The sequence below is a fragment of the Callospermophilus lateralis genome, chromosome 11 (genome assembly GCF_048772815.1).
Source record: "Callospermophilus lateralis isolate mCalLat2 chromosome 11, mCalLat2.hap1, whole genome shotgun sequence".
Classification (NCBI taxonomy): domain Eukaryota; kingdom Metazoa; phylum Chordata; class Mammalia; order Rodentia; family Sciuridae; genus Callospermophilus; species Callospermophilus lateralis.
Genome location: NC_135315.1, coordinates 22275096 through 22302272, shown reverse-complemented (window position 1 = coordinate 22302272; position 27177 = coordinate 22275096). Strand labels below are relative to the sequence as shown.

The following is a 27177-nucleotide window of genomic DNA, read 5'->3' as shown; positions in this document are numbered from 1 at the left end:
CCCTCTTTAAACCTAACACACTGCAACTGGACTTCCAGCCCTTCTCCTGGGGGCGTGGCTCGGGGCGTGGCTGGGGGAGGGAATGCAGCCGAACGCAATTCCTAGTTTGCTCTTGGGGGCGGGCTCAGCGGCGGAAGTGGCGCGGCTGGAGATCTCCTTCCGTTCTGAGGCGCTGCGGTGGCCCGGGAGCCGGACTACAGTTGGGGCTGGAGAGTGAGGCGGTGCTGAGATGGAGCAGGTGGGTCCTGCAGAGGTCACTGGGACCAGGTGGTGGTACGAGGGCTATCTCTTGCGGATACCGCTTCGCTGCCCGATGTCCGTTCTCGGTTCCGTCCGACCTTTCCCACGCCCCCCGCACTCCAGGTTCCGCCCCCTTCTAGCCCCCGGCTGCACTTTTCCGCGCGCAGTGTTGGGGGTCTCGGACTCTGACCTTCGGAAGCCACGCCTACCTGAGAAGGCCCGGATAAGGACCCGGGAGGGTGTCCGGGATCGACTTCCAAAGCCTCTCTCTTAACTGTGAGGGCAGAGGCGAGGGGACTGTATCTAGGTATTGGAGGCGGGGGGGGGGGGGGGCGGGAAGGGATCAGAATCTGAGAATCTGGAAAAAAACGTACATATTCCGTTAGGTTTGCAGTCTGCGTCTCCCTGTCATCCGCTGTCTCCCCAACTTCCTCTGAAAACGGCTGTGAATAACTTCCTGTATTCAAAGGGCCCTTTAAAGTATCTTTCTTGAGTTCTTAGAGGTCACAATACCGTTGACAATTGTTCCTAATTGACAGGTGTCCCTCCCCCATACCTTTGGCTTCCAGCGCATCTCCAGATTTCTTCCTTCTAACCCTCTGACATGAGGGCAGAAGTACTGCTTCATATTCTGCCCTGTTGCCCAACCCCTCTCTCTATACACTACTTCTGGATGGTTTCTTGTACTCATATAGCATCAGCTTTACCCAGCTCAGTACCTAAATCACTGGCACGACCCCTCCGTGGATCTCCAGACTAGACTGTCCAGTTGCCAGCGGGACACCTCCCCTTCAGAAAGAATTCACTGGGTCTAAACTTGAACTGATGTTTTACTGCAGATTCATTCTTCCTCTGCTAGCCCACTCTAGCAAGAAACTTGGGGATTATCTTCCATTTCCTCTCTTCTGTCAATTCCTACATCTCAGAAGTGACCTGGTACAGCTCACTTCCTGACCCTCTTACTCCGCCTTCTCCACTGTTACCATTCTTTTTTTTTTTTTTTTTTAAAGAGAGAGTGGGAGAGAGAGAGAGAGAGAGAATTTTTTAATATTTATTTTTTAGTTCTCGGCGGACACAACATCTTTGTTTGTATGTGGTGCTGAGGATCGAACCTGGGCTGCACGCAGGCCAGGCGAGTGCACTACTGCTTGAGCCACATCCCCAGCCCCTGTTACCATTCTTGTTGACTTATTTCTCACCAGGTTGACTGTGTTAGCTTCCCATAATCTTCCAAACACAACTGCTTGCATCCCAGTCTCCAGTTTTGCAAACCATTTAGAACACAAGTCTGATTGTGTTGCTTCCTTGCTTAGAACTCTTTTATGGTTTTCCATTGCCTGCAGAAAAAGGCTGAATCTCTAGCGTGACTAACAGAGCTCTTTGTAATCTGACCTCCTCCCTAGTAATCTCCTGTGTGCATCCTAGGGTCCAGTAATATTCTGCTACTGGATGTGCCTTGCTGTTCATATTTCTCTGCCATTGCACACACCAGTAGTTGCACACTACTTGTCCTTTAGTGACTTGCTTGTCATTTCTGCATCACTGCTGCCTCCACCCTGCAAGGTGAATTGCCCCTCTGTGTCCCCTTAGCACGCTGGCCATAATAGCATTGTGGCTGAGAATTATAGGTTCCTGAATCAGACTGCTTGGGTTCCTTTTTTTTTAAAGATTTTTTTTAAAGATAGATACAATATCCTTACTCTGTATATTTTATTTATTTTTATGTGGTGCTGAGGATCGAACCCAGTGCCTCACATGTACCAGGCGAGCACTCTACCACTGAGCTATAACCCCAGTCCCCAGACTGCTTGGGTTCTGATACTGTTTTGTAACCTTATTGAAGTCAGTGCCTCAGTTTCCTCATTTGTAAAGTAGAGGGAATAATGTGCCTTCCTCATAAGAGTTGTTGTGAGGCATAATGGAAAGTGTATGTACAGTGCTTAAAACTGCCAGACACATGAATGCTCAATAAATTAATGTTAGTTATTATAATTACCTAAGAACAATCTCGCCTATTGCCTTGGTGCATACCTGTAATCCCAGTGATTTCAGAGACTGAGGCAGGAGGATCTGTAGGTTTGAGGCCAGCCTGGGCAACTTAGTAAGATCCTGTCTCAAAATAAAATAAAAAGGGCTGGGAACATCCCTCAGAGCACTTGCCTAGCATTTGTGAGGCCTTGAGTTCAATCACCAATAATGTTAAAACAAAAAATAGTGTAGTTCAAGTCTAGTTCACTGGCTCTGATTTTTAATTTCATAGGCAGCTTGATGATAGTTGGTGTGGCTTGCTTCTCACTCTTTCCTGGGGCCATAAAGTCTGGCTCTTTGTCAATAAATAAAATGCTGGGGTGGAGGGCATGGGGGCAGGATCTGAATTTATCAAGTGAGGATTTAATGGTGAAAAAGACCTAGACATGGTATCAGTCTGCTCAGGAAAACAAACCTGAAAAGGGGAAATGTTACATGGTAAGCATTAATTCTACAGAAATGCTGGGAACTGAGGGAGAGAAAGGCCAGATGCAGCTTCCCAGAGGAGATGACAATTAGTGAGGGGCGTTAAAATGAGAGTATAAATTTATAAGAGAGAGGCAGGCATAGGCTGGAACATGCTCGGAGAAGGGAGACCTGGGTCCTTGGAACAAAGCTCCAGTGGGTGCTGTAGGGTGAGGGGAGAAGGGAGGTGAGCTGAAGAAGACACAGGACGCATCCTCTGCTGAGTCCTTTTCTCACTTGGCTGTGAGGAAGTGCCCCCTGGCTTAGGAGCCAGGGTTACTCTGGGGAAGTCTGAAGTACCTGGTAGTTGGAGACAGGCTCCATGGGGTGGGGTCCCTTTGCATGCCTCTGGCTGGGTCTAGGCCAGTGTCAGGGCTTTTGTTCCTGCTCTTGTGCCTGCCTGAGATGCCCTTCTTCCTTGCCTCTGGCTGATAGCTGCTGATTCTTAAGGCCTGGGCTTTGATGTCCTCTCTTCCCTGACCTCCCCTACTCCAGCCCTGGGATCCCACAGTCCTTTGTTCATTCCTACCTGAAAATGCTGATCTCAGTGTGAACCACACATTTATCTGTCAGTCTTCCTCCCTGAATTAGAGCCCCTGATGGGAAAGAACAGGGTCCTGCAACCCCAGTGACTGACCTGGTATCTAGCATGCTGTAGGCTCTCCATACTTGGGGGTTGCATTCACTTGAGCTCCCATACACCTAAGTTTGTTTGGGAGGGTAGTGTGGGTGAGGCCACTAATCCTGCACATTTGGCAGCTCATCCTTGTTCAGTTGAGTGGTGGAGCTTATTGGCTCCATTTTATAGATGAGAAAGCTGAGAATCAGGGTCACTCAGCAGGAATTTGAAGAACTGTCTCCTGACTCTAGGACTACAATTTCTCTCAGAAATTGCTTCAGGTCCCACCATTGAAGCAGGCAGAGGATAAGGTGGTTATCCCACACGGCCAGTTGTGTGTCCTTCTGAACCTTGGCTGGGAAGAAGTTAATCCTGGCCTTTGTGCTGGGAGGAGCCTATGCTGACCAGAGGCTCCCCCACCCCCACCTTTGCTGGAGAGGATTGAGAGGTCTGCCCTCTGCATGACTAGCTCTTTCCAGACTGACTTGGTGACTGGGCTTCCTCAGCCCCAGTTTTACCTACCAGCATTAAGGAGTGAGACTGGGCTTGACTCACTGGCCTCTGAGTAGGCCCAGGGTCATGGGGTCACTGAGCTGGGGGCGTCCCTGACATTCAGCCCCGCCTCGCATGGGAGGAGGTGGGAGGGCTGTGCAATCCTCTTGTTGGGGTTTTTCAGTGAACTGCTCCAACAGAACCTTCCTCTACAGGGAGGAGGGGTGTTCAGTGAAGAATCTGGCTTCTGTTTCTACTTGACTCTTCCACTTCCCCAGAAGGAAGGAGAAACACAGCCCGGCCTTGGCTCTGTGCTCTTATTTGCCATGCCCTCCACTCCTTAACTTTCCACTTCTCTGGGCAACTTTCCAAACCTTCTATGGGAGAACAGGTAGGGGCTAGAAGGCCAGCTGTTCCCAAGCCGAAGGCAGGAGCCACTGAACCCTGAATTACAAGAAAACTCAAAATGTGCCATCCCTGGCCAGCTGCCTGAGGCTAGGGCCCTTCCTGTCTCCAGCAGGACTGGTGAACTTTCAGTTTGGGCAGAGTACTCAGCTGGACATGACTGTCCAGGGCCCTGCCTCTCATGCCATGTCCATAGAGGGCAGTACTAGTAGTAGTAGCTACCATTAATTAAGCACAGACGCTGTGCATATAGAGTTTCTAATTCTTTTAAGCTTTGTGAATTGGGCACTATCTTATCCTCATTTTATAGATAAGGAGACAGAGATTCAGAGAGCCTCAGTGATTTGGTCAAGGGCACACAGTCTAATAAGGAATGAGCTTGGGCTTTTGATTCCAGATCTGGTGCTGACCCCAAGACTTGCACCCTCTCTCTGTTCCATGGTGGACATTATGGTCATACACATCAGCTAACTTACTAGACATGTGCTATGGTCAGGCACTGTGGCCTGGGCTTCAAGGGCTTGAGAAGAGACAGCCTTTTGGCTCAGGTGTGCTGTGGATAAGGGAGGTGTTGATTCAGAGTCGTGAGAGGTTGGGGGAGCTTGGGTGGTAGAGAAAGCTTTGCCTAGGAGGGATCACTTGAACTTGTCTCTGAAGGGTCTAAGTTGTCCCTTAGTGGACATTCCAGAATGAGGAAGCAGAAGGATAAACAGCTGTGGTGTGACCTGGGGTCAGGAAACTATGGAGGAGTGCTGAGGCCCTGCTGAGGGGACAGGCCTGCCTGTCCCCCTCCTTGATACTCATCATCAAAGGAATTTAACTAGGCTTGAGTCTTCTCCTTGCATGTGGGGACCCAGGGGAGGGAGAGGAGCAGCCATCCTGCCTCAGAGTGCCCAGAGAACCAGTTCCCCTTGCCTGCTGTGGAGGGGCTGTGTGGGCTCTGGGCAGGGCAGGCCACCAGATGAGGGCAAAGTCCAGCTGCAGGAGAAACTGTTAGGACAGGGAGGGGTCAGGTGTGAGTGTCCAGTGTACCTGTGCACCTGCCCCTGGAGAGAAGGATGTAAATCCTGGTTCACATTTCCGGAACATCTCCTATGAGCCTGGTATGCTTCTGGTACTGGGCACTCAGCAGTGAGCAAAGATAGGAGTCCCTGCATTCCAGTGGAGAAGATGGGTGGTAAACACAGACCAGTAGGGCTGGGGGGTAGTTGTGCACATGCCCAGCACATGCAAGGCCCTGGGTTCCATCCCCAGCACTGCAAAAATAAACAAACGAATGAAACAACAACCATGGGCTGGGGTTGTGGCTCAGTGACAGAGTGCTTGCCTCATATATGTGATGCCCTGGGTTCAATCCTCAGCACCACATAAAAATAAATAAACAAAATAAAGATATTGTGCCCATGTATAACTAAAAAAAATTAACAAAACAAACAACAACAACAACAACAACAAAACTGAACAAAAAACACAAACCAGGGCTTGGGATATAGCTCAGCTGGTAGAGTGCTTGCCTTGCATGCACACAGCCCTGGGCTCGATCCCCAGCACTTCACACACACACACACACACACACACACACACACACACACACACACAAAAAGACCAATTAAGATTTCACACATCAGGAGTGTCAAGTGCTGTGAAGCATAAAGCAGGGAAAGGGATGGGGAGGGGATTGGTCAGGAAAGGCCTCTTCACAGGGACTTTTGCATAGAGACCAGAATGGAGGAGTGAGGGAACCAACAGAGCAAGGGCCCTGGGATTGGAGTGTGCTTGATGCATCCTAAGGACAAGAGACCAGTGGGTTGGAGTGGAGGATTCCAACAAGGGAAGAGGAGGACTTGTGGGCCATGTGGAAACTTTGACCCTGACTGGTTGAGCTGAAAGCCACTGGAGGTTTGGAGCACTGGGGAGATGCAGTCAGACTTTTAACAGGATCCCTGTGACTGCTGTGTTGAGAATAGACTTGGGACCAGGATAGGAGGAGGTCAGAACTCTGTCTGTGAAGAGATTATGGTTTGGACAGGGGACCTAGAGGTAGTTGACCAGCAGGCAGATACTGGCTGGATTTGGAAGGAAGAGCCCACAGATTTGTTGATGGTTTGAATATTGATGGGGAAAAAGCTGTCCATAGTCATTGGCTGGATGGTTCCTTAGCTCTTTGGGTCTCATGACACCTCTCTCCCCAGCCAAAGGTCCCTGGTAGCAGCTGCATTTGCATTTAGCAGTCCCAGCCCAGCTTAGGGGGAAGCCCACAAGGCCTTGGGGCCCACAAGGCTTTGTCTCTTCCTGGAATGGGACTGTGGACAGAGCTCTCAGAGTTTTAGTCTTTCCATAATAGAGTCATCCCTGCAGCTCTTGGTAGACAAGTGATGATTAAAGAAGATGATGTCTGCAGGGTGTCACGTGGGCAGTGGCCACTGCCAGCTCCTGCTGGTCTGGCCAACAGCAGGACATGAGCAAAGCCAGCCTCCTTCCCCCCAGACCCTTGCTTTCTACCCCTTTGTGGACCTGCCATTACCTTGGGCATCCATAAGGGCTGCTTGACTGAGAACCTCACCCCCAACCCCAGCCGGCAGACATCTCCAGGGCAGTAGCCATTCAGACTATCTTTTTTTCTTTCTTTCTTTCTTTTTTAGTTATTAATGGACCCTTAATTTATTTATTTATATGTGGTGCTGAGAATCGAACCCAAGTGCCTCACACATGCCAGGCAAGTGCTCTACCGCTGAGCTATAACCCCAGCCCTCAAGGCTGTCTTTCTTTGGAGAGGAGGCAGAACAGGAATGACTGCTGACCCTCATGCAGTGACTATTGTGTCAGGGATGCTCTAGGCCATTGCATTAAATGGGTCATTTACTTTTTACAGTAAAAAGTAGGTGTTGTTTTTAATCCCATTTTACAGAGAAGGAAACTGAGACACTGAGAGATGAAGTGGCTAGGAAGGTGGGAATTCAAAGTTTGACCCTTCTGTGGGCTTGAAGTCCAGTCCTCACTTGGCTTCACTGGTTTCCCCCACTTTGTCCTGGATTATGGACCCCCTGGCAACCCCACCATATACACTGTGGACATTTCTGAAGGAATGCAGAGCTACCCAGCATGCACAGCCATTTCTGCTCTTCCCCTTAGCTCCGAGAGGACTTGGAGAATCCACACTGCCCAGAAAGGTGGGTCCTTTCTGGGTACAGGTGAGACTTGTCCCCTAGTCAGTTCACACAGCACGGTTCTGTGGAACCAGCTCTAGCTCTAGACATTTTGGCCCAGCCCTCTGAATAAAGTTGGGGGTCAGAAAGGGAAAGGATGGAAGCCACAGGTGGTGGGGTGGGCATCTGTCGAGCACTCAGCCCGCAGTGCTGGGCTGCTCTAGACACTTCTCAGGCCTCATTGTCTCCCTGGATATCCACCCAGTCCAGGGTTTGGACAGGTTTGTGCACTTTGCATGTGCGGCAGCTACAGCTTACACAACAAGTAAGTGGCATTCATCGTGTCCCAGACTTGCCTTGGCCAGGAAATGCCCACTGGGAGCTGCCGTCTGTCAAGCTGCAGACAGGTGGTAGGACCTCTGGACTGTGGCTGGAGGGCTGACAAGGACTTCATCTGTGCCCTTGCCACTTAAGACTTTTGGAAATGAGGAACTGGGGTGGGTGGGAGGGAAGGGGGTTCACCATCTTGGCACCTTTCCCTCGTGCATGGAGAACGGGTAGTGTGGGAGATCAGTTCTGGCACATCCCCGAGGGCCTGTGCAAGGAGCAACCCCCAGCGCTCTACCCCTTCCCAAGATGGGAATCCGCCTTTGCCTGGAGCTGGAATAACTTGGCTTCCATATGATGAGGGAACCAGACTGAAAAGTTTGAGAGCTTGCCCTGGGTCACTCAGCAAGTGAATAGTAGAGTTATTAGGTTTTTAAAAAAATATTTATTTTTTAGTTGTGGTTGGACACAATACCTTCATTTTATATATTACATGGTGCTGAGGATCAAACCTAGGGCCCCTCATATGCTAGGCGAGCGCTCTACTGCTGAGCCACACCCCCAGCCCCAGTTTTGTTTGTTTGATTGTTTGTTTGATTTGTACTGGGGATCTAACCCATGGGCACTTAACCACTGAGCCCATCCTCAGCCCTTTTTATTTTTTATTTGAAACAGGGTGTTACTAAGTTGCTGAGGCTGGCTTTGAACTTGCAGTCCTTCTGCCTCAGCCTTCAGAGTTGCTGAGATTACAGGTGCCCGCCATTATGGCTCGCTTAGAGTTCAAATTTGAACCCAGGCTGTTGAGGGTCCCCCCCACCCTGGGGAGGGGGGATGGTGGTAGGGTATTGAACTCAGGGATCACTTGACCACTGAGCCATATCCCCAGCCCTATTTTGTATTTTATTTAGATACAGGGTCTTAGTTGCTTAGTGCTTCCCTTTTGCTGAGACTGGCTTTAAACTCTTGATCCTCCTGCCTCAGCCTCCTGAGCCGCTGGGATTAAGGGTGGTTGTTATCACACATTCCTGAGTGTATCCCACCTGCTCCTGCCATTTTCCTCTTGCATGAAGGGTCTTGCCAGCTACTTGTACATCTGGCCCTCAGTATCTTCTCTTCTGAACATAAATTGGAATTCTTGTGTGGTATGTTTGTGGAAGCTGAGCTACTAAGGTTTGAGGAGAGAGGGGAGAAGGCAGAGAGGGAGGAAATACAGAACATGAAATTTACTGATGTAACAAGTTTTAGGTGTACATCAGGAGGATTAAGTATATTATCGTTGCCTTTTAAAAATGGATAAGGCCCAAGTTAAGTCCCCAGTATCACAATAAAATAAAATAAAAACAAAAATAAATAAAAATCCATCTGAACTAGACATGGTGGCAGTGATGCACACTTGTAATCCCAGCAGTTTCAGAGGCTGAGGCAGGCAGATTGCAAGTCCAGGGTCAGTCTGGGCAATTTAGCAAGACCCTCAGCAATTTAGCAAGACCTTGTCTCAAAATAAAAAAATAAAAAGGGCTGGGGCTGTAGCTCAGTGACAGAGTGCTTACCTAGCATGCATGAGACACCAGGTCGATCCTTAGCACTGCGTGTAACTAAACAACAAAAATAAATAAATAAATAAATAAAGGCATTCTGTCCATCTACAACTACCAAAAAAAAAAAAAAAAAAACCAGCCAAGGGGCTGAGGGTATAAGTAACAGTGGTAGAGTAAGTACTTAGCATGCTTGAGGCCCTGGGCTTGATTTTCAGTAAAGCACACACACACACACACACACACACACACACATACACACTTTGAGGAAGCGGCCTCACAAAGATCACACGTTTAGGAAAGGGGAAGTCCAGGCTTTGAACCCCAGTCTCAGGGTCCATTCTTTTTCCTTTCTTTCTTTCTCTCTCTTTTTTTTTTTTTTTTGGGGGGGGGGAGCTGGGGATGGGACCCAGGGGCTCAGGTGTGCTAGGCAAGTGCTATACCACTGAGCTATCTCCCCAGTCCCAGGCCATTCCTTTTTCCAGGATATTGGCTGCTGCCTGAGTCTGTTGCCCAGCCAAAACCCTGTTGTAAGCTGAACTGTAACTAGCGTGTCCAGGAGAGACGGTCTGGGAAGGGCTTTGAGGCCTGTACCCATCCATTCCCTTTGCCTCAAGAGCTGCAGTAACTTGAATAACCCCTGCACCTGACTTGCCCATCCCCGTCCAGTCTAGGGCAACGGGAACCTCTGAGTCCTTGCTGCCTGCCTCCGTCCCCCCTCCCCATGCCTAACAGCTCAGCTTCCACACGCACAGTGTCAAGTCTGCAGCTGTCCCAGGCTGACTGCTTCACGCCACAAGTGCTGTTCCTCTCCTGACACCTCTGAAGGTGCTTGGGAGGGGGGGCAGCTCCCAGGGGCTGGGTGGCAGCCCTGCCATCTCCGTCCTCACAGCTCTCACTCTTGCCTCCCTGTGAGGCCAGGGCATGTGCAAGCCTCTGCCCTCTGAAGGAGGTCTGGAAACAGCCAGAGAAACAGCGCTTGGGGAACTGATGGGGCTGTGTTCAGGCCAAGGCATGTTTCACTCTCTAGCCTGGTGGAGCTCAAGGGCTTTTTTTTTTTTTTTTTAATATATTTTAGTGTTGATGGACCTTTATTTTATTCATTTATTTATATGTGGTGCTGAGAATCAAACCCAGTGCCTCACACATGTGAGGCAAGCACTGTACCACTGAGCCACAACCCCAGCCCCTCAAAGGCTTTTTGAAGTCATGTTAATGAGCCACACTTTCACACTGTAACCTGGGGGACTCTGCAGCCACTGTCACTCACAGCAGTCCTTTTTGGTTTGTTTCTTTAATTTTGGTGCTGGTGATTGAATCTAGGGCCTTGCGTATGCTGTACACATGCTCTACCACTGAGCTACACTCCCAACAGTCAGGTTTTTATGTTTTACATACTGAGGTTCTGAGTAAAAAAAAAAGAAGAAGAAGAAGTAAGTTCTCTTGATTAAAAAAAATAATTTAAGCTGGGTGTTGTAGCGCACGCCTGTAAGCCCTGCGGCTGGGGAAGCCGAGGCAGGAGGATCCCGAGTTCAAAGCCAACCTCAGCAATTTGGCGGTGCTAAGCAACTCAGTGAGACCCTGTCTCTAATAAAATACAAAATAGGGCTGGGGATGGGACTCAGTGTGCCCCTGAGTTCATCCCCGGTAACCCCCTTCCCCCACAAAAAAGGAGTATATAAAACCACTCAGAATCAGTGACTGCCCAAGATCAGGTGCAGGTCTCTTAATTTGGGACCCAGGCTCTCTGTGGACTTGGAGCTGCTTGGTGAGGAGGCTGATGTGGAACCTCTTCCGCTGACTCTTGGCCACTCCCCCTCCCGCTGAGCCCGGGGCCTGGTCCTGTGCACCAGGCCCCTGTGCACCCTAGCTGCTTCAGCGCTCCTGGATCCCAGCACCTCTGCTCTAAGCCTTGTCTCATCTCTCGCCCAGGGACTTCTAGGTGTGTGAGTGTCAGGGCGGTTGCCACTCCAAGTGAGTCTCACATCTAAGCTATTGTGCCACCCAAGTCCTGTGCCCAGGGAGGGAGGCGGAACCCAGGACGAGCTGGGGAAGGAGGTGGGGAGGGGCACGGATAGAGGTGATGGGGGTGGAAGCACCAGTCCTAAGGGTAGAGAAGTGGAGAGGAAAAATCCCAGACGGACATGCGGGACATCCCATCTGAGGGCTCTGGACACCCTCATACATTCCTGACGGGAATGCATGCTGCAAAGGGAATTTGGCAGCAGCCTAACAAGACCACACACGCAGCTTGACCCAGCAATTCCACTTTGACCCAGCAATTCCACTTCGAGGAATCTGTCCTGAAGATACACTGCCAGCAACAGGAAAATAACTACATACTATGTTTTTCATTGTAGCGTTTCTGATCCTTACAAATCTAAATGTTTCTTCATAGGAGGTGAATTGGCTCAAATGTGGCTCATCACAAATGAAGTACTAGGGCTGGGGAGGTAACTCAGTGTGTACAAAGTCATGCTCCAGCACTAAGAGAGAGAGAGAAAAAAAGGGTACTTAACAACCTTATAAATTAGGAAGATCTCTATAGGGAGATATAATAGGGAGTGATTTCTAAGATATATTGTTAAGTCAAAAAAACCCAAAACAGCATCTGTGACAGGCCACTGTATATATAAGAAAGATCATATATATATATATATATATATATATATATATATATATATATAAAATAAAGAAATACAGGCGTGTAAATCAAGATACTAAATAAGGGCCCTGGGTTCAATCCCTAGCACCATAAAAAAAAAAAAAAAGACACTTAAAGAGAAGTTACTATTATGATTGAAATCTGTCCCCTGCCCCCCCTTGCAAAAAAGGATACATCAAAGTGCTGTCCCCTGAACCTCAGAATGTGACCATTGTCTGGAAATGGGTTCATTGCAGATTTATGAGTTAAGCTGAGCTCATGTTGGAGTGGAGTGGGCCCCTAATCCAATAGGACTAGTGTCCCTATAAGAAGACAGCCATGTGAAGACACTGCAGTGGAAGCATCATGTGACAACAGCCTAGAGTTACACAGCTGCAGGGCAGGGAATGCCTGAAGTTGCTGGTGACAGCCAGACCCGGGAAGAGGCAAAAAATCAGAGGGGAGTATGGCTCTGCCTTGGTTTTGAACTTCAGCTTCCAGAACTATGAGAAAGAAAAATGTTTTTTTCTTTTCTTTTTTTCTTCTTTTGGTATTGGCAGTTGAGTCCAGGGGCGTTTTACCTCTGAACTACCTCTCTAGTTCTTTTTATTTTTTGGTACTGGGGATTAAACTCAGGGGCACTCATCCACTGAGCCACATCCCAGTCCTATTTTTTTTTTTTTTTTTTTTGTTAATTTAGAGACAGGATTTCACTGAGTTGCTTCGTGCTTCACCATTGCTGAGGCTGGCTTTGAACTCGGGATTCTCCTGCCTCAGCCTCCTGAGCTGCTGGAATTACTGGCATGCATTACCATGTCTGGCCCTCTCTAGTCCTTTTTATTTTTATATTTTTAATCTTGAGGCAGGGTCTTGCTAAGTTGCTGAGGTTCTTGCCAAATTGCTGAGGCTGGTCTCAAACTTGTGATCCTCCTGTCTTAGCCTCCAGAGTTGCTGCGATACAGGCATGGACTACCAGCAAATTGGTAGATCAGGGACACTAGGCCTGGGGACCACACAGCAGGGAGGGGGTGCTCTGGAGCTCCTTTTCTCTTAGGATTTATGAGAGCCCTATGGTTGCACAGGATGTTAAGGAATCCCTGTGGGCTTTGGTGGTCTTATCTGTAAAATAGAAGGAACCATCCTTCTCTGCGTGGGCATGGACACCATGGTAGAAGTTCAGGCTTTGGGCAGCAGAACACTGGGCTTACCTTGGAAATGGCAGGCTCTTGCTCTCTTTAGGCTTTTCTCTGTTCCTTTCTGTTGCATAGCAAGGAGCTGAGGGCCAGGAGTCCCTCTGGAGTGTTTGTTTATTCAGCAGTAGTTATGAACTACTACATGCATTGTGTTGAGTACCAGGGAGACCGCAGTGACCATGTCACCCACCCTTGAGGTTTACAGAAGTTCTACTAAGAGAAAGGGTGAACCATAAACTAGAACAGTAGAGATTCCAGACAATGAGGAGTTGGCTGAGGAGGTTAAAGCAGTGTGACATACTGTGCTCTGAGTGGGGAGGGACACTGAGTTGAGGGCCTTTGAGCTGCCGTTGGAAGAGCTGTGGAAGAATATTCCAGACAATGGAGAGAGTCAGATCCTGGGGCCGGAGGCAAATCAGGGCTGCCACATTGAGGGATTTGAAAGAAGGCCATGTTGTGGTCGTGGTAGTGAGATGGGGCTCCCTGGTAAGAGCTGGGCAGAGGCCACCCCCAGAGGGACTGCTGAGGAGAGGGCCTGCTGTCCCATGAGTGGCAGGAGCCCCGGGGTGGTGCTTTGTAAAGTTTCCTTTGGCCACAGTGTGGGGAAGGGGTAGTTAAGGGGTGCGAGAGGCGTCTTGGAGATCCATGAGCAGCCATTGGCCGGAGGTGATGAAAGTTGGGCCTGGGGTGGCGGTGAGGGGGTGGAGTTGGAGAGAAGGTCCAAGATGTCCGCAGAGCGAGCACGCGCGCGCGCACACACACACACACACACACACACACACACACACACACTCTGCTGAGTTCCTCCCAGTTGCCATGGATTAGTGGTGGAGGGGAGGGCTGGCTGCTGGGAGGGAAAGTGGCTTTGTGCTGGGAAAACAAAGAACAGAGCCTGGGGCCTCTTCTCCTGGGGGTGGTGCAGGCCATTGACAGGACCAGAGGCTGACCACCAGGCTGGGCTTGGCAGGAACAGGCTGTGTCCCTGGGCATCTGGGAGTGGGTAGGTGCCCAGCTGAGGAGCCCCAGGGCCCTCCAGGGTGAACCATGGGGCTGCTGGGCTCTTGGCAGGGAGGGCAAAGAAGGGCAGAGAGTAGGAGGGATGCTCACCGCCCTCCCAGCCTGGGAAGCCAGACCCATGGAGGGAATTTGGGCAGAGACTGTCCTGGATTGTGGGGTTGGGATAGGGTGGGGCGCCAGATGTTTTTGGAACAAATGAGGGCCCAGGGGATGTATGTGGCCTTTAAGACCCTGATAGCCACTTCCCTCTTTCCTAGCCCTGCTGCTGAGGCCCTGCCTTCCCCACCCCAACGTGGGGCCACCAGGATGAGCACACGACCCCGGGAACTGACTGGTGACTTGGAGCGCAGCCTGCCAGCCGTGGCTTCCCTGGGCTCATCATTGTCCCATAGCCAAAGCCTCTCATCACACTTCCTCCCACCACCTCCAGAGAAGCGCAGGGCCATCTCTGATGTCCGCCGCACCTTCTGCCTCTTTGTCACCTTCGACCTGCTCTTTATCTCCCTGCTGTGGATTATCGAGCTGAACGTGAGTAGGGGCAACGCTGGAGTGACAAGCTATGTTTGGGAGTCACCCCTGCGCAGTTCAGCATCTACTGCATGGGGGGATTGTCTCTTCCATGGGGTTGATTATCTGGGTCTAGAGAAGAACAGGAGACAAGAACAGTTGCTGTCATCTGCATGAAGAAAATGGGGCTATGACCAGCTGAGTCTTTTGGCTGCTGCTGCTCAACAAGTATGAGAAGGAGGGGGTTGAACAGACCCGCTGGGTGCTGAGCTGGGCGCTTGGCTCTGCACCATGCTGCCCCCTAGTGGAAGTGGAGGATAAGCAGAGCTGGCTGAGCCCATGAAACTATCTTGTCTTCTTTCTGCCCTACTTTATTGTCTGGCTCTAATTCATTCATTCATTCAGAGAACATTTTTTGAGTTCCTGCTCTGCCCAGGCATTGTGCTAAAAGCAGAGGGACAGTGGGAAGGAAAACAGTAAAACTCTGAGTTCCTCATGGCTCTGGTTTTGGTGAGATGCCACCTCGTGCTTGGAGACAGAACTGTCTCACCCTACCCCACACAGTGCTCACCACCGCAGGAACACAGTCTAGCTGGTGGTGGGGCCTCATCTGACCTCAGCACTCAGAGCAGGGTGTCCCAGGCCTGTTCTCACCCCAGCTCCTCCTCTGTTCACCGTGACCTCAGCCCCTTGGGGCCTCCTCTGCTTTCCTCTGCAGTGTGGGCTCCCCATCAAGGTTCTGAGTGGCAGTAGCCCGGTCTTAACTTGAGTGATAGGAAAGCAAAGCCTCTCTCTTTTTCTTACTTTTTCTTTTTTTCTCTCCTCTTCTTTCCCCTTTTCTTCTTTCTTCCCTTTCTGCCTCCCTCCCTCCCTCCCTTCCTTGGTCTCACTGTGTTGTCCAGGCTGGCCTTGAGCTTGTGGGCTCAAGTGGTCCTCCTGCCTCAGCCTCCTGAGTAGCTGGGATGGTAGGCGCACGCCACCACACTGGTTGACAGTGCCTTTCTTTATAGAAGTGGAGTTTGGGGAAGGGGCTGGCATAGGTGTAGAGACAACAAGTTTTATTTGGGGCATGTTGGTCTGAAAAGAAAGGCAGGGCTCAGGGCAGGTGTCTGTCCTTTGTGCACTGGAGATGAGATGGCACTGTCAGTGAGCTGGAGCAGCTGCCACGGAGGGCCCTGGGGCATCTTAACAATGAAAAAACTGAGACCCAGCAAGGTTCAGGGCCTTTTGCAGAGCTTCTGAGTGCTCAGAATCCTTCCTTTCAAAGGTTCCAACTAATACAAAGTAAAGAAGAAAATTCACACACAGCCTACGTTCAATCCAGATTTTATAACTGGAGAAGGGGCTGAAAATTTTTTGATAATTTTTCTTTTGAGATTATTTGGCTGTCAGGTGAGAAGACTCAGCAGTCCTCATGTGTACTTGAGATTCCTGCAAAGAGAATCTAACCACAAATTGTTTTCAAATGTAATGAAAATGCCAGAATACTGGATTTAACTCTTCGTAGAATCCCTGTAATGTTTCCCCTGGATGACACTTAATGAAAATTTTATTAATTTTCAGTTTCGTAGTTCTATCTTGGTATTTTGGACTGTATATATTTTCAGTTCTCTAGCAGACTGTGTTGTCCAGGCAAGGACCCCTGTTGGGTTGTGTGACCAGCAGAGAGACTGGCAAAGCAGGGAGTGAAACATGGTTATTGAGTCCTGATCTGGGTGGTGCTAGTGGGTCCCCATGCTGTGTGTGACTGAGGGACCTGGTCCGGCATTCGGAGCCACAGAGACTGCAAAGGGTAGGAGGGGCTGTGGAGCCCAGGGGCAGGAAGAAGAGGGCAGGGTTGAGTGCCAGACTGGGACTCTTTGGGCAGGCCAAAGTAGAGGTGATGTCAGATTTCATGAGGCCCAGGTGGTCTTGGGGTAGAACCACATGTTGGGGATTGGAGGGACATTCAAGTGTCAGTGTATGTCCATCAGCATTCAGACTGCTGTCCCTCTTCCTAGCACCAGGATTTTCTGGAAGCTTTATAAAGATTCCTGGTATTCAGCCTCAGATTCGCACTGAGGCCTGATTGTCAGTGTCTTTAATAAACCCCCTAAATCCAGATGACCTGCCAGAGGCCAGAAGCCCCAGTCTAGGTGGTTGTGAAGGGTCTTCCTCAGTGGGGTCCCTGGGCTCCATTCCCCGGGGTCACCTCACACCCCCTCCTCTCCAGGGGTGCTGGCACCCCCATCCTTCAGAGGACTCACACCTCAGTCTGATTCCCAGTGTCCATACAGCCCCTCACGTTCCACACCCCTGACATTGAAGTCTCAGGGATCCTGGTGAAAATGAGGCAGTGAGGTGCCTTCAGCTGGTTCCCTTCTTTCTACCACACACCCAATCTTATCAGGGGACTTGGCTCCCATCCTCAGTCTTTGGGGTAGAGACAGGAGCGAGGACAAGTCTCCTGACTCCCCACACCATCTTCTCTGGCAGGTTGATAGATTTTGTCCATTAAGCCCAAACCTAATCAATTGATTTGCTACCTGGGGCTCTGTCTGACACCACCATCCACCCCGGGCCCCCACCACCCACCTCAGTCCCCACCACCTCAGATGGATTGTTGGCTGGGAAGGTGGAGCACCACAGTGCTGGCAGGAAAATGGAATTACATGAGAGCAGACTCCCAGCACCTCCCTGCACTGCTCCAAGGCCACCAGACCTGCCTCCCTAGGCCAGCTCACTGGAACCCAGCCTTGCCCGGCTGGGCTGCCTGGCTCCTGGAGGAACAGTATTGGTACCTCTGGCTGAGCTCCCTTGGTGCATTGGGAACCCCTTTGGGTGGTGGCTTAGCCTTTTTGGCCTCTTCTCCAGGTCCCCAGCCCCTCCTACCTCCCCCTTCTGGGAGGTGGGGGCAGCCCCGTGGCTCGGCTCTGCCCGCAGAGCTCTTCCTGTCTTCCTCCCCCAGACCAACACAGGCATCCGCAAGAACCTGGAGCAGGAGATCATCCACTACAACTTTAAGACGTCCTTCTTTGACATCTTTGTGAGTGGCTTTGGGAGACCCCAGGGCCCTGGGGGCAGAGGGAGCAGTGAGGTGCCTTTGGCTGCTTCCCTTCTTTCTACCACACACCCAGTCTTATCAGGAGACTTGGCTTCCATCCTCCGTCTTCCAGAAGATCCTCAGTGGGGCCCCACCTTCAGAGAGCCCCAGTGGGATGAGTGAGACAGGATCCCGTCCAAAATCCCATCCAAATTGTCTCAGAGAAATGCTGAGCAGGCTGGGGGCAGTTCACCCTGCAGCTGGGTGGGGACGCAGCTTGCCTCTGGTGCCCTCCTCGTCAGGTCCTGGCCTTCTTCCGCTTCTCTGGACTACTCCTGGGCTATGCTGTGCTGCGGCTCCGCCACTGGTGGGTGATTGCGGTAAGATGCCACTTTGCCACCACCTGGGGGCAGGGGCTGGGATGGGGGAGGACTCACCCCCAGCCTCTGCCTTCCCTCTTGACCTCCTTCCTTCTCTCCTGTCAGGTCACTACACTGGTCTCCAGTGCCTTCCTCATTGTCAAGGTTATCCTCTCTGAGGTCAGTGGCTCAGGGTCTGGGCTTCTCCTAAGAAAGGGCCCTTTCTCTGGCTTTGGGTATCTGCCTCTGTTGTCAGGGTTGGAATGAGGGGGACTCCTGTCTTTTGATATTTCCAAGGAATCATCCTCTGCTTCCTGCACTTATCCCCCCACCCCAGAAACCAAAGTTCTTCCTACAGCATAACCCCGGTATGTCCTGCTGCAGGCTCAATTAATCCATCTCAGAGGCATGTGCCACAGAGGGTATCCAAGCATATGGTGCCGGGAATGGGGTATATGATACCAGAGTTGGTGGCTCCAGGAAGGGGCTCTGGGTTTGAGGCGACCCCCGCCCCCCGCCGCTGTGGAACTCAGCCCCCTCCTTCCACCTTAGCTGCTCAGCAAAGGTGCGTTTGGCTACCTGCTTCCCATCGTCTCCTTTGTCCTTGCCTGGTTGGAGACCTGGTTCCTTGACTTCAAAGTTCTACCCCAGGAGGCTGAGGAGGAGCGATGTGAGTCCTGGGGGACAGAGTGAGGGCAGTGAGGGTAAGCCCAGCCCTAAGGGAGGAGAGTTTCAGGAATGAGAGTGAGTTCTGAGCCATTTGCTTCCTCAGAGCAGCTCTAGAGCCTGGGGTGGGGAGAGGGGAACCCAGGCTACTTCTGCATGACTGTCCTTGGTCTGGGACGATGGCTGCCCATGTCTGCTCCCCCAGGGTATTTTGCTGCCCAGGCTGCTGTTGCACGTGGACCCCTGCTGTTCTCTGGGGCTCTGTCTGAGGGCCAGTTCTACTCACCCCCAGAATCCTTTGCAGGTGAGGGCTGGTGGGTGGGTGCTGAAAGGGAGGGGCTGTGTGAGGCGAGGGTGGGCTGGGCCTGTTCTTTCTGTTCTTCCCTCAGGCTCCCTGGGGAAAGCCAGCAACCTCTCCCCCACATCCCTGCTCTTCAGGTCCCTGAGCCCTACCCCCTCCCACACTCCCCACCCCCTGCCATTGTCATCTGTGCTTGTTTTCCACAGGGTCTGACAACGAATCAGATGAGGAAGTCACTGGGAAGAAAAGTTTCTCTGCCCAGGTATTTGGCTGCCTACCCTGAGCCTCCTCACAGTGTGCACCTGAAAGGGCCAGCGCTGGCCTCAGCCAGGGTGGACCTCAGGACTGCTCCTTGGGCCAGACAAGCCTCCTGGTGTGCCCCATGCCTGGGGACCGAGGAGGAGGTGGCACAGCCACAGGCCTCAGGAAGCCCCCAAGACCCCTGGGAGAGCAGCTCAGACCCCATGTCTAACTGGATCAGGCCCCCATGTGACCTCTTCCTGCCTCTCACTCCTGACCAGGAGCGAGAGTACCTCCGCCAGGGGAAGGAGGCCACTGCCGTGGTGGACCAGATCCTGGCCCAGGAGGAGAACTGGAAGTTTGAGAAGAATAATGTAAGAAGCCCCTTTGCCACCTGCCCCTCCTGTGTGTGTTAGAATTTTCACTCCTTTCCTGAGGCCTGAGCCATATATTTGAGGGTTGCATGGGTTGGAGTCCTATTCCTGCCCCAAGACGGGCCCAGGCTGGATCTGACACTTCCTGTCTCCCCATGTGGGAGCCTGAGTCCTCACTCCCTGCTGCTCTGAGCCCTCGGGCTCCCACTTTGAAGGGGAAGCCAGGCTCTGCCCTGTGTCCGGTGTTTTGTTTCATGATCAAAACAACATTATCTACAAAGATTGCAGAGAGCTTAGAAAACAGGGAAACACGCCCCAGTCCCTCTCTCTCTAGCCAGTCTCTCTGGCAGCCCTTGTTGGCTTAGAGACGTGGTTCTTCGTGGTCACAGCTGTAGCTGGACTCCTGTCCTTCAACTTAAGATCAGAAGCTTTCCTCGGAACCACCATTTAATTTTTTTTTTTTTTTTTTTAGTTGTTGATGAACCTTTATTTTATTTTATTTATTTTTATGTGGTGCTGAGAATTGAACCCAGTGCCTCACACATGCCAGGCAAGCACTCTACCACTGAGCCACAGCCATGGCCCAGAACCACCATTTTTTAATGGCTGCTCAGATAGCCCCCAAATCCTGGTGAAAACCTGTCACTCATTCATGCCACCAACCCATCCCAAGCTCCTCTCTACCACCCTTCTGTCCCTGCCGCAGGAGTATGGGGACACTGTGTACACGATCGAGGTTCCCTTTCATGGCAAGACCTTCATCCTGAAGGTGAGTGCAGGGAGGAGGATCTTGGAGCCTCCTGTTCCATCTGGGGCTTTAGGAAGGGGCTGAGGGACCCCCCTGCAGCACCCCCACCACAGGGAAGGGCTGGTGTCCCCGAGCCCCTCTGACACCACCCGCCTCCACCTGTCCTGCCCAGACCTTCCTGCCCTGTCCTGCGGAGCTGGTGTACCAAGAGGTGATTCTGCAGCCCGAGAGGATGGTGCTGTGGAACAAGACAGTGACTGCCTGCCAGGTCAGCCCTGCCTCCCCACATATTGCAGGGCCCAGCTATATCCTAGAGTGACCAGTAACAACAAGAGGATGTGGCTTCCCCTCTGTAAAATGCAGTGATGGTCTTAGTGCCTCCTGGGCCAGGGCAGGAGGTGGGAAGCAGGAGTATGCTCGTGGAGTGCCCAGCGCAGGGACCACAAAGGGTGATGGCTTTTAGTCCTGGGTCCCAGGCAGGGAGGAGGCTGGTTTAGGAGGTTCCTGACATGTTGGACTGTCCCTGGGGCTTTCCTGGCATGGGCTATACCTCATGTCCCCCTGATGGGTCCTCAGATCCTGCAGCGGGTGGAAGACAACACCCTCGTTTCCTACGACGTGTCTGCAGGGGCTGCAGGCGGTGTGGTCTCTCCCAGGTGAGTGTCCCCACACCCTCTTCTCACAGTCAGGCCTCCTTGGGCTCTGTTTTTGTTTTGTTTTTTTGTTTTTTGTACTGGACATTGAACTCAGGGCACTCGACTACTGACCCACATCCCCAGTCCTATTTTGTATTTTATTTAGAGACAGGGTCTCACTGAGTTGCTTAGTGCCTCGCTTTTTGCTGAGGCTGGCTTTGAACTTGCGATCCTCCTGCCTCAGTCTCCCTAGTTTCTGGTATTACAGGCGTGTGCCACCATGCCCAGCTCTCCTTGAGCTCTGTGCTCCCAGTTCTAACCTTCCCTCCCTCAGGGACTTTGTGAATGTCCGGCGCATAGAGCGGCGCAGAGACCGGTACCTCTCATCAGGAATTGCCACCACACACTGTGCCAAGCCTCCAACGCACAAATATGTCAGGTGAGCCGGGGCCTTGCCTGGGATCATCCCGCAGCCCCTCTCCTGGAAGCAGTGAGCAGCACAGGGTACAGTGTGTGCAGCTGGGCACATTCTCCTGCTGAGGTCGTGTTCCTGCTCCCTGTCCCGCCAGGCCTTGCCCCTCCCAGCCCCTAATCCTGTTAATCTTGCTGAGTGGAACCAGGCCACCAGGCTGGAGGGACATGTGCGGTGGGCAGCTGGCTGGGATAGATCAGGGTGGGAACTAGTCCAGGAAGCAGGGCTGGGAGCCATGGGGTTACTCTGGATCTGGCTTCTGGGCTTCATCTTCTTGCCTCAGGAGACTCGGGTCCCCCGAGGGTCCCTTTCCTCCTCCTCCTCCCCCATCCCCTTAGCCTCACCGTTCTCTTGGACTGCGCAGGAGTCCCCTCAGAGGAAGAGGAATGGGGTCTTCCTGTGCCTGCCCCAGGCTTCCTTCTGCTTCTCCCCACCCTCTAACCCCAACTGCAAAGCCGCGGGCCTCCTGTGGGTCTCACGCTTCCCCGCAGAACGCTGTTCTTGGAATGTGAGATTGGGGCTCTCGGCCCTGCGAGGGACTTGCTGGGTGAAGGGCAAGCTGGTTTCCACTCTGGGTGCCAACTTCCTTATCTCTGGAGTGGGCCTAAGCGTGCTCAGTGGCCTGAGGGAGAATGCAAGGCCATCGGAGGTGAACTGGGTCCCAGCCCTGATGGCCTCCGGGGAAGGCGCCCTCTTCTGGAGGTTGACGGCACACGTGCTCCCTGAGTTGGGCAGGGGTGAGGAGTGGCACCCTTTCACAGCCAGAGCTGACCTCACTCACATCCCTGGGCAGAGCTGGTGAGGGCTGAAAAGATAGCGAGCTCTCTGCCATTGGGGTGCACAAGCACCAGCAACTGTTGGAGGAGCAGCACCGAGTGGGTGGCATTGACGGCTGATACCCCAGCTTCTGGACACCAGGTGTGAGCCTGCTGAGACAGGGTGCAGTTCTTGGACCAGCATCTGCACTCCCTCTTCCACCCCAATGCAAGCTGGCCCTGGAGCAGACAGTGGGGTGAGCAGGGGTCTTGCTGGCTCCCGTGTGCCCCTCCCTCAGTGATAACTCTGTCCTCAGGGGAGAGAATGGTCCTGGGGGCTTCGTCGTGCTCAAATCAGCCAGCAACCCTCGAGTCTGCACTTTTGTCTGGATTCTTAACACAGATCTCAAGGTGGGCACCCGGGGCTATGAGTCAGGCCTGTGGGGTGGAGGGGACGCTGCTCCTGGCTTGGTTGCTGAGTGACCTTGAGGGCTCTCTGCCTTGCTCAAGGGCCCCTCCTCAGCCCACTTCATGACTTGAGGATTGGGGCAGGGTCCAGATGGTGTTCTAGCCGCGAGTTGCAGGAGGACACGGGCCTTCCCCATCTTACCTCTGATCCTGAGGCCCTGAAGTGGGGTGGCTGGCTGCCAGCCCAGACCCACCAGCTCTGTTTGTGTGGCTGCTGCCAAGCTCCAGGCACAGCGTGTTCTTCCCACCAGGAGTGTGGGGAGCAGGGCCCAGGCAGGATCCCAGAGCTGCACCTGCATTCTGGCCAGAGCACTCCTCCCGGTGCCAGCTTGAGGGGGAGGCCCTGCTAAGGATGAGCCATGGTGTGACTTCTTCCTGCCTCCCCCAGGGTCGCCTGCCCAGGTACCTCATCCACCAGAGCCTCGCAGCCACCATGTTTGAATTTGCGTTTCACCTGCGGCAGCGCATTGGAGAGTTGGGGGCCCGGGTGTGAACATGCCCTTCTTCTACCCTGCAGGTCAGGGTACTGCCGCCACAGCCTCCAGGGCTAGAAAGGGGGGCTGGTTGGGCTTTCCATGGCCCACAGAGAACCTGGCCCCAAGCAGTGGGTAGCACTTTGGTCCCAAGCTACTTCCCTGCCCTGAGCCGCACTGTCTGGAACCACGGTCCTGAGCAGGTGTGGGGTGGAGCATGTGGACTCTGGGGGCTGCTGGCCGAAGAAGTGGGGTCTGTCCTGCTGATGTTTACATGACATCCCTGCCCTCTGGAGAAGTTGCCATCCCAGACTTTGCCAGGGGCAGAGCTGGGATGGAAGCTCAGACTTGGTTTCAGAGGGCCAGCGCCCTGGGCAAGACAGAGCAAGGCAGAGCAGCCTGTCACCAGTGTTAAGGTGAAGGAGCCTTCGTCTGCCTCCTTTGTTATCAAGGTTTTTTAGAGTTATTTAAAGGGTCTGGGACCTTTTTCCATATGCACCTGTGGAGGAGTGGGGGCAAGTGAGGGGGCGGTGGGTGCTGGTAGTGAATTTCTGCCTCTCCCAGGTTGTCCCCCTCTCCCCAGGCCTCCTTGGGGACCTTTGTAATTTGAGCCAATTAAACACATGAATGAAAAAAAAAAAAGGGGGGGGGAGGGCCCTTTCTGCTTCTGCTGCCTTGTCCTGGCCTGGGTCTCCTCACTCATGAGTACATCAAAGAGCAGTCCTTGGATGGGGAAGGAGTGGGTCACTAGCCTGCAGCAGGGCCACCTGTCATGAGCTCACCCAGGAGGAGCAATCCCTGGCTGGTTCAGCCCAGCTGGTATGTTGTAAGAGAGCAGTGTCCCCTGGGCCAGGGTTGGAGGTGGAAGAGCCACCATCAGCGTCATAGCAGGTCTTGATTGTCCTGGGTCTGGAGTCCAGGGGGTCCTTTAGGTGGGCCCTGGGCTTCAGGGTCTCTGAGGCACCTCTGGGATCCCAGGACCCTGGGACCCTTGGGTTCCACTCTCCCCCCAACACACTAGGGCAGCTTGGAGCTGGGCCTTACCCTCCTCCTGGCCTCCTCCCCACCCGACCCCTGCTGTCCTCTGAATGGTTCATTTTGTTCTGAGCCAGATGATCCTATCTCGGTCCCAGGAACAGGTGTGTGACCCTGGGCAAATCTACCTCTGAGCCTCCATTTCCCACTTGATAGTAATGGAAGCAGCATCAGGATCGGGAGATTAGATGTGCAGAATCGGTGTAGTGCCTTAGCAGTCAGCATGCAGGTCTGTGACCGGCCCAGCTGGGAGCTCTGCTATCTCCACTGGCCCCCATCCTCAGCTCCTGTCACTACCTCTTCCAGGGCCTTTGCTTGCTCCGCTCTGTGATTCCCTCGTTCCTCATGCCTCCATGCCCTGGACACCAGCTTCTTGTACCATGAGTTGCTCCCTGGGGTGCTGGGCAGCAGATTTACCTTTCTCCCCACGAATGACTGCTGGTCCCACCCCCAGAGCTCTTCTGGTCATCCTGTTATGGCCAGAAAACAGAGAAAGTGAGGCCCAGAGGGGACAGGGACTGGGCCATAGTCACATAGCCTGTTTATGACTGACTTGGGACTGGAGCCAGGTCTTCTGACTGCTCCTCCTCAGAACCCCTGTGTTCCCACTTCACCCCATTCCTCCTTGCATGGGTGTCAGAGGTAGAATCGAGGGCCACATGCCCCCTCCACCCTGACTGGATCTGCTTAGAGAGACCATTCTCTAACCACTGACCACAAGGAAGGAAAACCCTGACAGAGGTCCAGTGCTGCAGGACTCCAGGTGTGGGGGTGGCATCCACTCCCCTTGCTGATAATATATGGTGGTTGGGAACCAGAACTTTGGTGCACTGTCCCTCCCGGTCCAGGGGGCTCAGCTGAGGATGTGCCCTTGAGCCCAGGAGAGGAGAAAGTGGGGGTGGGGGGGACCTGGCAGTCTTGGAACAGAGCGAGGGGCATCAGTCCCTGCTCTCTCCTGCTCTGTTTACAGACAAGTGCTGTCCTCCCTGGGCAAGGGGAACAGGCGGGGCAGAGGGCAATGCCAAGGTAGCACGAGGCTGGGCATGTGCCTGGTCTGAGACAGTGTCCGCAGAGTGTCAGATGCTTGGCGGTGCTGATCTGAAGACCCCTGCGCCCACCAGAGCACCTTGTTCCCTTCAGAAACTAACCTCTGACCTGGGGGCAGCCAGAGTCCAAAAGCCCCAACCCCTGTCCTAGACTCAGAGCCCCCCCCCCCCCACCAGTGAGCCTTGGCTCTGCTTATAGCATCTGACGCCAGAGGGGCCAAAAATAGCCCCCAGAGAAGGGGAGAAGGAGACTATTTAAAGGACGTGGGAGGTGCGGAGCAGAGCGTAGGGAGCAAGAAGTGATCATGGCCACTTCAGAGCTGTGCTGCCAGGTGTCCGAGGAGAACCGCGAACGCCGAGAGGCCTTCTGGGCTGAGTGGAAGGATCTGACTCTGTCCACACGGCCCGAAGAGGGGTGAGTGTGGGTCTGCTGGGAGTCCTGCCTCTGTGTCCCAAAGCCTCCTCCCCAAGTCCTATGAGGCCAGAGCACAAACCCCTGAAATTTCTGGGGGTGGGGCAAGAAGAGTGCCTACTGGGAAGAGCAGAGTGGAATCGCCCCTCCTGCCCCGGTCCTGGCAGCCCCAGGGAGCCCTCTACTCAGCCCGTGTGACTGAGAGACAGCAGCTTGCAGGAGCTCACTGCCCCTCCCCTCTGCTTCCAGTTGCTCCCTGCATGAGGAGGATACGCAGCGGCATGAGACCTACCATCGGCAGGGGCAGTGCCAGGCGCTGGTGCAGCGCTCTCCCTGGCTGGTGATGCGTATGGGCATCCTGGGCCGCGGGCTGCAAGAGTACCAGCTGCCCTACCAGCGGGTGCTACCCCTGCCCATCTTCACACCCACCAAGGTGGGGGCTGCCAAGGAGGAGCGTGAGGAAACTCCCGAGCAGCTGTGGGAGCTGCTGGCATTGGAGACGGCCCTGGGTGGCCAGTGCCTGGAGCGCCAGGAAGTGGCCGAGATCACCAAGCAGCTGCCCCCTGTGGTGCCCGTCAGCAAGCCTGGAACCCTTCGTCGTACCCTGTCCCGCTCCATGTCCCAGGAAGCACAGAGAGGCTGAGAGGGACTGTGACTCAGACTCCACTGTGCCTACCCTGGGCTGGGCCCTTCCTGGCTAGGACCGTGGAGGGGAGCTGCTGGCCATGGATGCTTTGTAGTTTGCCCAGAGTTTGGGGGCTATGGGAAGAGGGAGCCAGAGGCCTGGATGCCTGGGTCCCCTGAGTTCCCAAAGGGAGGGGAGCAAAGACAGTGGGCACTAAGGTTGGAGAGCTGGGCGCCAGCACAGTCTAGCACCCTCAGCACCAGGAAAAGGGATAAGGGATGCTGGTGAAGGCAAGAGGTCCCTGGGAGCAGTGACCCAAGGCCAGGTTTCAGCTTTGGAGGAGGACTAGGACAAGTGTGAGCGGAATGCTCTGGGATGGAGATGGAGAAGACTGGAGGGAGGGGAACGTGAAGAGGGCAGAGGCAGGGCGGGGCCCCCAGCACCCTCTGTTAGCGCTGCAATAAATGCTCAACCATGTTCCAGTCTCATCTCTTTCCTGTGAATGTGGGGGCCAGTCCATCGATGTCCCCCTCATGCCCCCAGCATTTCTGGGACCAAGCTGTACCTCTGAACTAAATATGGTAAAGCCTATGGGTACACCCCATGCTTGGGGGTGGGGTGCAGGGCAAAACTGTAAACAGAGTTGCCGTCTGTCCAGTCCCCTTCCTGTGCCCTAACTCCACTGCCCAGTCCTGGCTTCCGAATTCAGTCCCTGGCACTGGGCAGTGCCCAGCATGCCAGCTGGCATCAGGATTTGTTTAAATGATATCTCGTGGCGAACATGGAGGAGGCTAGCACCAGGACTGTTCTTGGCTGTGCCTCAGAGTGTGGATGGGGTCAGTGACCTCAAGGCCACTCAGCTGCAAATCCAGACAGAATCAATCCTGCCTGGGGTCAGGTGTGCCACCCTCCCTGACCTGAGTGGGTT

General features: G+C 53.2%; 2 protein-coding genes across 2 annotated transcripts; both read left to right on the top strand.

Moving 5' to 3' along the window:
• Positions 1–147: 147 nt before the first annotated feature.
• Stard3 (StAR related lipid transfer domain containing 3) lies at positions 148–25269 on the top strand. The gene is made up of 15 exons (XM_076869259.2): positions 148–238; positions 14369–14639; positions 17566–17643; positions 17943–18020; positions 18126–18179; positions 18552–18669; positions 18871–18969; positions 19173–19228; positions 19488–19580; positions 20287–20349; positions 20501–20596; positions 20905–20984; positions 21298–21402; positions 22508–22601; positions 23047–25269. The coding sequence occupies exons 2-15, from the start codon at positions 14418–14420 to the stop codon at positions 23149–23151; spliced, it is 1341 nt and encodes a 446-aa protein (XP_076725374.2). The 5' UTR covers positions 148–238; positions 14369–14417; the 3' UTR covers positions 23152–25269.
• Positions 25270–25413: 144 nt separating this feature from the next.
• Tcap (titin-cap) lies at positions 25414–26726 on the top strand. Its single transcript, XM_076869260.2, has 2 exons — positions 25414–25627; positions 25874–26726. Exons 1-2 carry the CDS (start codon positions 25518–25520, stop codon positions 26265–26267), a joined length of 504 nt encoding a protein of 167 aa, XP_076725375.2. The 5' UTR covers positions 25414–25517; the 3' UTR covers positions 26268–26726.
• Positions 26727–27177: the final 451 nt, after the last annotated feature.

Excerpts from the sequence above, each read along its gene's own strand:
- Stard3 (XM_076869259.2), top strand. The coding sequence starts at position 14,418 with ATGAGCACACGACCCCGGGAACTGACTGGTGACTTGGAGCGCAGCCTG. Across the intron at positions 17,644-17,942 it reads CGTCCTTCTTTGACATCTTT|GTCCTGGCCTTCTTCCGCTT; the intron begins GTGAGTGGCTTT and ends CCTCCTCGTCAG. Across the intron at positions 20,597-20,904 it reads AGACAGTGACTGCCTGCCAG|ATCCTGCAGCGGGTGGAAGA; the intron begins GTCAGCCCTGCC and ends ATGGGTCCTCAG.
- Tcap (XM_076869260.2), top strand. The coding sequence starts at position 25,518 with ATGGCCACTTCAGAGCTGTGCTGCCAGGTGTCCGAGGAGAACCGCGAA. Across the intron at positions 25,628-25,873 it reads TCCACACGGCCCGAAGAGGG|TTGCTCCCTGCATGAGGAGG; the intron begins GTGAGTGTGGGT and ends CTCTGCTTCCAG.